Here is a 10607-nt window from a genome sequence, read left to right on the forward strand (position 1 = left end):
AGAACATCTGAAACGTGTGTGAAGCTCTGCTGCGGCTCGTGGCCTCGCTCTCTCTCTCTCTGTGTCCTCGGCATGTCTCTCGCCCCGGTCAACGGTCAGCCTCTCTCAGCCAAACACGCAGAGAAAAAAGAGAAAAGATGTTGGCCGCCAAAACACTTCATCACTGTTTCTCTTTTTTTTGTTGTCTTTGCGCCTGTCGCTCTGCCAAGAGGCAGCCACACACTCCCAGTGTGACTCGCCCAGAGAGAGAGAGGCTGGCGCTCTGCGTCCAGTCTGAGGCGTGAACACGGCGAAGATGAGCGCCTGAGAGTCTGAAGAGCTCCGAACGTTTGTCCTCAGCCTCACACCTGTAATCTGTAGCAGTCTCAGCTCAGTGCCCCCGCGGCCACGCCCACACTGAACACCTGACCTCGCCTCACCTCATTGATGAGCAGCGCTAAGACAGGAAGTAACTGACAGGCAGGAAGTAACGTGCTGACAGGCAGGAAGTGTGCGTGGCGTCACATAGCTGTTCTATCGCCTGCTGTACCAGCTGCAAAATTAAAGTGAGGATGAACACATGAATGCATCAATGATCCAGTAATATAATATAATATAATATAATATAACATATTATAACATAATATAATATAATAAAATATAATATAATATAATATAATATAATATAATATAATATAATATACCGTATTATAACATAATATAATATAATATAATATAATGTAATATAATATAATATAATATAATATAATATAATATAATATAATATAACATAACGTATTATAACATAATATAATATAATATAATATAATGTAATTAAAACTATTCTGGGTCATTCTGCAAATGAGTGCTTTTACTTTTGGTGCTTTTAGTATATTCTGCTCCAGTGCTCGTATTTTGATTGCCTTTTAACTTTTACTTGTATCAGAGTAGTTCTGCCCTGTTGTGGTACTTTTACTTCAGTCCTTCTTCTTCATCTTCTTCTTCTTCACTGCTGTTGTTGCTGTCAGCGAACAGAATTCAGGCTTTTGCAGAAACACTTGTTCATCAGACGGATTAACAGATCGGTCTGAAGGAGGTCTGGTGCCGAGGGATCGGTCAGCAGCAGGTCCTCCCTTCAGGGTCCGGGGTCAAAGGTCACAGAGAGAGAGAGAGAGAGGTGGAGAGACACAGAGAGTGAACTGATGAGCTCCACGCTTTCTCTCTCCCTCTCTCTCTCTCTCTTTCTGGGAATCGTCCAGTCGCTCGCCCCCCCACCTCCCCTTCCTAGAAAAGAGGTAGTTCATGTCAGAGAGAGAGAGCAAAGCTGGGCGAGCGACCTCTGGGGCCACAGAGTTTGACTTTCCCACAGAGAGAGAGAGACCTCTGCCCTCTGTCTCTCTCTCTCTCTCTCTCGTCGGTCTCATTGTTTTCTCCTGTCTAAGTGTTCTAATTTGGTGAGTGTGTGTGTGTGTGTGTGTGTGTGTGTGTGCGTGTGTGTGCGTGTGTGCGCGTGTGTGCGCATTGTTTATTTCCACGGTCCACTACACTCAGTCTTTAGATGAAGCTGTGGAGAGGAAGTGGAGGACGAGTAAAAGAAAGAAAAGAGAGACATGGAGGGAAAAACTCAGTTAACCACTTGTTGAAAATAAAAGCATGGAAGGCAGCGGCTTTTGTTTCTAGATGGAGGCTTTTATTTTGAAGCCTGTGACTGACAGAGAGAGTCGAAACATCCCTGGAAATAAAAGCATGCACTAGCAGTAAGTTTGTCGACTTCAAAAGCAGACTTTTTTCTTTTGAAGGCTTTGGCTTAGTGGAAGAGAGGAAGAGAAAAAGAAGAGAGGGAAGGAGGGAGAGAAACAGGAAACATAGAAAGATTTTAAAAAAAGGGAAGGGACAAGATCTTTTAAAAGAAAAGCATGGTTAGCTTTGATGTTCAAAACACAGGCTTTTATTTTGAAGCCATGAGAGGCTGAGAGAAAGGGGAAAATGAAGAAAGAAAAGAAAGAAGATATAAAAGGAAGTGAATGGGACAAAAAGATCCTGGTTTGAAGCTATTTCAAAATAAAAGTATTATTGGCAAGAAGTTGTGTGTGTTTAAACAGGCACTTTAATTTTTATGTGTGATGGAGATAAAGAGAGAGAAAGAAAAGACTGAATCATAAAAAGAGGAAGAGAAGAGGAAGTGGAGAGAAAGGCGAAGTGAAACAGAAGCATGCATGGCAACAGTGTTTGTGTTTCTAAACAGACTTTTATTCTGAAGCCCGTGATGGAGAGAGGACATTAAAAGAGGAGAATAAAAGAAGAAAAGGGTCATGAAGAAAAGAGGAGAGGAGTTAGAGAGAGAAGCACTCAGCTAACGACACTTTTCAAAATAAAAGTGGACCATTAGATTAAATTTGAAGCATGACTAAGAATTGGTTCCCAGTTTGTGTGTACTGGTTTCAGTGTGTTGTGGCTTGGAGAGCTTTTATTTTGCTCTCTGTTTCTTTGCCCCCCCGCATACCCCCGCCCCCTCCCCTTGATGGGGGTGGATGCAGACGGTCCAGTCTGCTCCCACGCCTCATTAGCATATTTAATTAACCTGGACAGGGGGATGACGGCTGAATGAGGGAATGGGGGATGAAGGGGTAGGGGGGCAGTGTGTGAAAGTGCCCTCCAACACACACCCATCAGTAGTACCCCTCGCCCCCCCCCTCTCCCCCTCCCCTGTTGCCGTGGTTTCAGCCTGATGCTCTTTGTTTTAAGCTGCTGAAGCAAACAGACACAGTGAACAGCATGCAAAACAAGGCTGATAAATGCTGCACTTTGTCTCAGAGAGAGAGGGGGGGGGGGGGGGTCACTGCAAAAAGTTAAAGTTTGTAGAAATCCCAGTTTAATGACGTGAACACATCCAGTTCAACCAGTCATCAGAAGTCCAGCGTGAGGAACAGAGTCCTTGTTAAAGCCTCGTTTGGAAGCGACCTCAGATTGTGATATTTTAGGAGAAACTGTGTCGCTGCACCTGAACCTGAACCTGAACCTGAACCCGAACCCGAACCTGAACCTGAACCTGAAACCGAACCTGAACCTGAACCTGAACCCGAACTTGAACCTGAACCTGAACATGTGAATTAAAACATCATGAACTTTGTTTCCGCGCTCTTTCCCTCCTCATGTTCACTTCCTTTACTCTGCTTTTTAAAAGTTTTCATCAGTCTCACAGTAACAACAGCAGATCTGCTCCTGGATCTTCCAGAACGTCACTTTTTCCAGCGTTGAAAAAGCTTTTTGCCGCCTTTTCTGTTTGCTTGTTAATCTAACACACACGCACACACACACACACGCACACACGCACACACACACACACACTAACATTCTTGTCGTCGGCTCGTCAGCCTTCGGACTGAAACTCTTTCCGTCTGTGGAAACTGTTGCATCAAACAGCTTCACTCCTTTGTCTTCATTGGCTGTTTGATAATTACATTTTATCATAATTAAAAAGTTTCACTTTATTGGACGTTCTAGTAAAACCCAACCCGACCCCGGTCCATCCGTCTCAGTCCAGTCCTGAGTCATGGCCCCTGCAGCCGGCTCCAGGGGGATGATGGGTAATATTTCTTCCACTCCCCGACCATTTTATCTGCAGCGCGGCCGATCGATGCTCCTGAAGACGCTAAATCATTTGCAGGAGCGGAGCTGCACCAGAGCAGAGAGCATGCTGGGAAAACAGGCAGACACAGAGAGACGGGCTGCGTTCACTAAGCAGCGAAGACTTCCTCTGTTGGAGAATGCCAAGCATGTCCCATGATCCTCTTTGGTGACAGCCTCAGGCTCGTCTTTGTGTCCGTCATTACGTCCAGTTGTCCTCCAGGTCGATGCCGCTGAGCTCGACTGATGGCCTCGTGGACCTGCTGGTCAGACCTTCCAGCCTCACGTGACGCCGCTCTGGACTCGTGGCGGTGGATCGTCCTGACAGCTGTAAACACTGAGGAGTTCTGGGTAGAAGTCGGTCACATGTTGGCTGCTGAGGCGCTGTGGGAGCGATTGTGTACTTTTACTGCATTACTTTAATGGTACTTCAGTGCAGGTTGTGTAACTTTAGGCTTTCCTCCACCTGTTTGTCAGATGTGTGTCGATCACTTCTCACATATGAGATCTCAGTATATTCAGATTTAGTGGAGGCAGGAGGAGAACAAAGCGGAGCTCAGGACGCCTCCTGAAGCCTTCGGGAGGTTTCCTCATCTCGTGTTTCTGTTGTGAATCCAGACACTTGAGGAAACATCTGGAGGTAAAATGTCGAGTCGGCTCTTTCAAGAGATCGTAGAAGAATGCTATGCTATCTATGCTAACGAGACAAAAACATGTTTCCACCACAAACTATGGTGAAGTCTTTTTATGGGACTGAATGTTACCTTTTGTCATGTGACCATCCTGCTTGTTGCCGTCCAGTGTCTCAACATCCCAGATGGGCTGTGCGCTCACATAAGCAGATCAATCAATCAATCAATCAATCAATCAATCAATCAATCAATCAATCAATCAATCAATCAATCAATCAGTCAGTCAGTCAGTCAGTCAGTCACTCATGCAGTAATCAGATCCACAAATGTCTCTCAGCTCCTTTTCAACAGGAGGATGAATGTCATGACACACGTTGGCCTCCACAGGTTCGTCTCTGTTAGAAGTACTTTTACTGTGTACTTTTACTTCAGATACTGACTTTATTCTACTGTGCAATACTTCTGTACTTTCACCAGAGGCTGTGGCTCTGCTGTCTTACGTCCATATTGTACTTTAATATTGTACTTATACCTACTGATGATGTGCAGACGCGTGAATGCACACACAGGTGTGTGTGTGTGTGTGTGTGTGTGTGTGTGTGTGTGTGTGAGTGTGTGTGTGAGGCCTGTGGTATTGAGATCAGTACAGGTGTTCCCAGAGAAGCTTTGAAGTAACAGGATACAAACAGGAAACATCATGTTGTTGAAACAGTGAACAAACCGTCCAATCAGGAGAGAGATCCGCTGTGTTAAATCACCTTTGTGTGTGTGTGTGTGTGTGTGTGTTAGTGTGTGTATTTAATGTGTTATGTAGCATATTGTTATGGTTGCTGTTGACTCGTCCTCATCAGTGTTTATCTGTTTTTCCTTCCAGAAACCGGCCAATCAGAAAGCCCCAACCAGGCCAGCGAATCAGATATCAAGGAGCAGCCAGAGAACGGTGAGAGCTCGATGTCACACACACACACAAGCACACATTAACACACACTCTTATACATGTTGTACTGTACACACGCACACACACACACACACGCACACACACATACACACTCACACACACACACACACTCACACACACACACACACTCTCTCAGGGTGACCTGTATTTGACTCCGGTGGTCAGACGGAACAAGGCTGTGGTTTTATCACTTACACACACACACACACACACACACACATTCCGCAGTGGAGGTTGTTTGTCTGGATCAGGGAAGTGTGTGTGACAGATTCTTAAGTGTGTGTGAGTTGATGGATGACAGAGAGTGCAGAGCAGTGTACTGTATGTGCATGTGTGTGTGTGTGTGTGTGTGTAGAGGATATCCTCTCTGGTTTTATCTCTGTGTGTGTGTGTGTGTGTGTGTGTGTGTGTGTGTGTGTGTGTGTGTGTGTTAGACCTTGACCCTAGGGTTCAGCTACGTGCTGGTAGACATACACACACATGTACACACACACACACACACACACACACACACACTCCCAGCTGGTAGTTATTATCCTTGTTGGGAAACAGAAGCTTCCACTTCTCATCTGTTCTGTACTTCATTTCTGCTACTACTGCAAGTACTACTGTTACTACCACTGTTCCTACTGTTATGACTGATACTACTGGTACTACTGGTACTACTGACACTACTGTTACTACTGGTACTACTACTGTTACTACTGTTATTACTACTGTTACTACTGATACTACTGATACTACTGATACTACTGTTACTACTACTGTTACTACTGTTACCACTACTGTTACTACTGTTACTACTGACACTACTGTTACCACTACTGTTACTACTGATACTACTGATACTACTGTTACTGCTGATACTACTGCTGCTGCTGTTAGTCGTAGTACTACTGCCAATAATGCTGATTGAGCTTCTACTAATAATAATGTTAATACCAATACTACAGTAGGCACTACTACATTTACTACTGTAATAATACTACTAATACTACTCTTTTATTCTTTGGTGTCTGTAATAATTCAGTTTCCCTGTCGTGAGATTATCTTATCTTATCTTATCTTATCTTATCTCAATAACTCCTGACTGGAATCAACCAGCATTTACTCAATCTGATCAATATAATCATTTTATATGTGACAATGGATTATCTCTCCCTCTCTCTCTCAGGTCATCTGGGTTTTCAGGACAGTTTTGTGACGCCCGGCGTCTTCACGGTGGCCGAGCTAGTACGAGTCTCACAGAGTAAGTTCTCTCTCTCTCTCTCTCTCTCTCTCTGATAGAGCGAGGTAGAGCAGTGATTGGATTGCAGATCTGTCATCAATAGTGGATCTAATGTAATTCCTCCAGAACAAACCAGACTCAGCCTAATGAACACACACACACACACACACACTCACACTCACACTCGCACACACACACACACACACGCACACACACACACACACACTCATAGACTGAAGAGTCTAAAGTTAAAAGCTGTCGTTTTTGTGTTTTTCCATCGTGAAGTGAACGTGCTGTCATGGCTGAATGTTTATCTATTATAGAAAATTATCTGTTAGCATTAATTCATCTGCAAATGCTTCTCAAGAAATATGAGCCCAATCAGCCAGAGGGTGGCGCTGCAGTGAAAGCCCACACACGCAGTTTTGAAAAGGCCACGCCCCTCACAAGGAGGATCTGATTGGCTTGTCCGCCATGATGGATTTTCTGTCATGTTGAATTTGTTTGATTCGGGTTTACAGCATCGCAGGTCTGAGATGCACATTTCTGTCATGAATGAGCACGATTGGTGGAGAAACACACCAACCAATGATCTTCACTTCAGTGTGTAATTATTGAAACCCTGCAGACTTTGTGGTGATGATGAAGCGTGTGATTGGTCTTTAAACAGATTGAAAGCTGCTCGCTGCTTTAACCTGGGCCCACTGAGCTGCTTCCTTCTGATGAGAAGGGATCGAGGCTTGCGGCTTTACTTTGTATTTATGCAAAATCTGGTTTCTGATTGGCTGCCTGGTGTCCTGTAGTCAGGAAGTTGTCGAGCTGTCGTGTGAAAGGTGAGTTTTCAGCCTGCGGGTGACTCTGCTGAGCTGACGGGACGACGGCAGGTCCGTGTCTCAGGACGTCCAACTGAGCAAAGTCATGAAGCGTCCAAAGAGGAGAAGATAAATATTCTACTGTGAATTTAGTGACATCAGAGATCATCTCTCTGAGCTCGTTTAATAGAGACAGGAGGGGCGATCGACAGACCGCAGAGCAGGAGAGAGAGAGAGAGAGGGATGAGATGGACAGGCGAAAGACAGAAAGGACAGGAGAGGGAGAGAGAGAGGGAGAGAGAGAGAGAGAGAACGAGGGACGAACGTGACCTTTAAAAAGTGCCGACATGCAGGAGAGAGAGAGAGAGAGAGAGAGAGAGAGAGAGAGAGTGACAGAGAGCGCAGTGGGATCTATATGAGTCTGTCGATCGCCCACCGCTAACAATAGGAGATGTAAAGTGCCTGTCAGCACACACAGAGACCCCTGATCAAAGAGCCATTGATCACACACACACACACACACACACACACACACATTTATCCCTGCCTGATCAGATGCACGCCACTGCGCATGCAAACGCTATCACACAAAGTCACTTAATCACACACACACTCCATCCGGCCTAGGTGTGTGTGTGCATGTGTATGTGTGTGTGTGTGTGTGTGTGTGTGTGTACAGGCAGACCCAGCCAGGGCCTCAGGAACACACTTTGAGGTGTCTGATTGGTACAAACTGGCAGCAGTTTGGTTGTTTTCTCTTCTTTCTGCAGATGAAACTGAAAAGTAAAAATTCCTCTGTCGGCCTTTTTGTTTTATTTGTTCTTCATGAACTAACGATCTTTTCACTTCAGAAGGTGAAATCAGCTGTGAAGCTGTGTCCAGCACCTCCACACAGCAGTGTTACAGACAGGATTCACATGCTGGACACTTCGTTGTTCTTCGCTGCTTTAGCTGCCGTCTTCTGTAACACTTCATGATGCAGAGTGAAGACTCTGCTGTTTAAAGGATCGTTTCCTCCATGTTTATTATTTCTGATGAGAAGAAAACAAAGACATGAGTCTGTGGCTGCACAGAGCTGAGCAGGGTTAATGTTGGTGCAACACACACACACACAAACACACACACACACACACACACTGTGGTATATGCATATACTCACACACATTCAGGCAGACACAAATGTATTCACAGATGCACACACCCTTCCTCTACTTTGTGTGTGTGTATGTGTTTCTAAGTGTGTATTGTGTTGGTCAGCAGATTTGTAGCGATGCAGCTCTGGAAGAATCACTTATAGATTAGAGTGCAGGAGAGCCCAGTGTGTGTGTGTGTGTGTGTGTGTGTGTGTGTGTGTGTGCGTGTGTGTGTCTGTTGTGTACGTGCACGTGAGGTAACAATATTTACTGTAAAATTGCTGACAAAACAAGATTTATTAGAACGAACGCTAAATGAAGAGCCAGCAGATGACACGTGACGACATCCAGCTCTGAACCGGTTTCAGGATTAGAAATGTTGACATTCAGTGTAAACAGAACTGAGCTAAATTTGAATTAAACAGGTTTTATTTGAGATCAGTTTGGGATGAATTGTGAAACTACGGCAACCAGTTTTGTTCCAGCAGTAACAGCGAAGCGTTCTGCCGTTGTCGGTTGCCATCGCTGTGAGTCACCTCTGAGCAGCAGCTGAGGTTCATGGGTAATGTAGTTTCAGAGCCATCCAACAGAAACAGGACTAAGAGCTAAGAGTCCACAGTCATGTGGGGATTTATGACAGGATGTTTAGACGCAGGGCTTTGAGCTACATGCTAACATTAGCACTGTGCTAGTAATTGACTGGCATGTTAATGTGAATTCCTGTTAAATCAGCTAAAGGCTCACTGTGACCTTTGACATCAGACTGTCCTCGAGAGCAGAAGACTCTAAGGTGCCTCAGATTGTCGAGCTACGCTCGTGTAGAAGAAGAGATGATGGCTGAGAAGAACCATACGTGTGTGTAGTCGAGCGGAAACGAGCCGTTTGCTTCCTGGTTCCTGTAAATGCTCATCAAGCATGCTAACATGCTGATGTTTAGCAGGTAGAATGCTGATGTTCACCATGCTAACTTCTGCTAATTAGCACTGAACAAAAAGTATAGCTGAGGCTAATGGGAGTGTCCCACCTGTACCAGACACCAGACACCTGAGACAGGCGGCCAATGGTTGTTCAGGTATTTCAGCGTGCATCACCAACAGACAGACAGACTGACAGACAGACAGACAGACATCATCACCCCCCCAAAAAAATAAAGAGCATAAATATACTGAATGAACATGAATGTGTGTGCGTGTGTGATACCTGCTGTACACCTGTGCCACACATGTTGGTGTTTGTGTGTTTTGCAAGAGAGAGTGATCTCATTTAATAGAGTGAATGGACACACACACACACACACACACACACACACTCACTCACACTCACACACTCACACACACACACACACACACACACACTCACACACACACACACATTCACACACACACTCACAGGGGTCTGCAGGGGTGACTGAAGCCTATAGCTTACCAGAAGATGAGAAGTGGTCGAGGGCGGGGGGGTATTGAACAGAGTGCACACACACACACACACACACACACACACACTCACACACACACACACACCGGGTGACCTTGGCGTTGTGCAGCCATTACACAATTCACTGGCAGGCCAATCGAATCTCTCTCTGTCGATCAATATCCTATTAAAGCAGCACACAAAGAGAGAGAGAGAGAGGGGGAGAGAGAGAGGGTGAGAGACAGGGTGAGGGGGGGTGAGAGTATAGGTTAGTGTAGCAGCCGTGTATTAAATGTAATTGGTCAGTTCAGTATGTTTCTGCAGACTGGATCCTGACTTCTCCTTCTCAATCATCCCTCGTTCCTCCTCTCTCTCTCCCTCTCTCTCTCTCCCTTCCTCTCCCCCTCCCTCTCTTGTATCCCCCCTTCGCGGCTCTGTCCGGCCCTCACATATACACAGAGTTCTTGGTGTGTGTGAAGGTTCAACATTCACCAACAAGTCTGACAGCCAATCAACAGGAGAGATCATAGTTTGAGTTAAGATCAAGGTTGAGGGGACTTTGGTTGCCATGGTCCCCATACTAACAACTTGATTAAGGTTGATGGGGAAGTCGTGGTTAAACCACCTGGGCAGGGAGTGAACACTTGCCTCCCATGTTAAAGTCATGTGACATCTTATGGTTGACTGGCGGCTTCATCGCCCACAGATCAGTCAGGGATCTTCTGCGGTCATGTGATCCAGAGCTGGTGGTCGCACAGAAAAGTCGACTACGCTGTGCATCGTCACGGTTCATCTGTGGTTTTAGCAGTCGCAGTGCATCTCCTG

At 45.5% G+C, this 10607-nt stretch overlaps 1 protein-coding gene across 1 annotated transcript in view; it reads left to right on the top strand.

Annotated features, from left to right (window-relative positions):
* The window catches only part of nfia (nuclear factor I/A), a 107482-nt gene that overhangs the window by 69660 nt on the left and 27215 nt on the right, over window positions 1-10607 (top strand). Inside the window, exons 3-4 of the mRNA XM_041935006.1 lie at window positions 5113-5178; window positions 6371-6445. Coding sequence (XP_041790940.1) covers window positions 5113-5178; window positions 6371-6445 — 141 coding nt within the window. The remainder of the gene's footprint in view (window positions 1-5112; window positions 5179-6370; window positions 6446-10607) is intronic.

Source organism: Chelmon rostratus, chromosome 4, assembly GCF_017976325.1.
Source record: "Chelmon rostratus isolate fCheRos1 chromosome 4, fCheRos1.pri, whole genome shotgun sequence".
Lineage (NCBI taxonomy): Eukaryota > Metazoa > Chordata > Actinopteri > Chaetodontiformes > Chaetodontidae > Chelmon > Chelmon rostratus.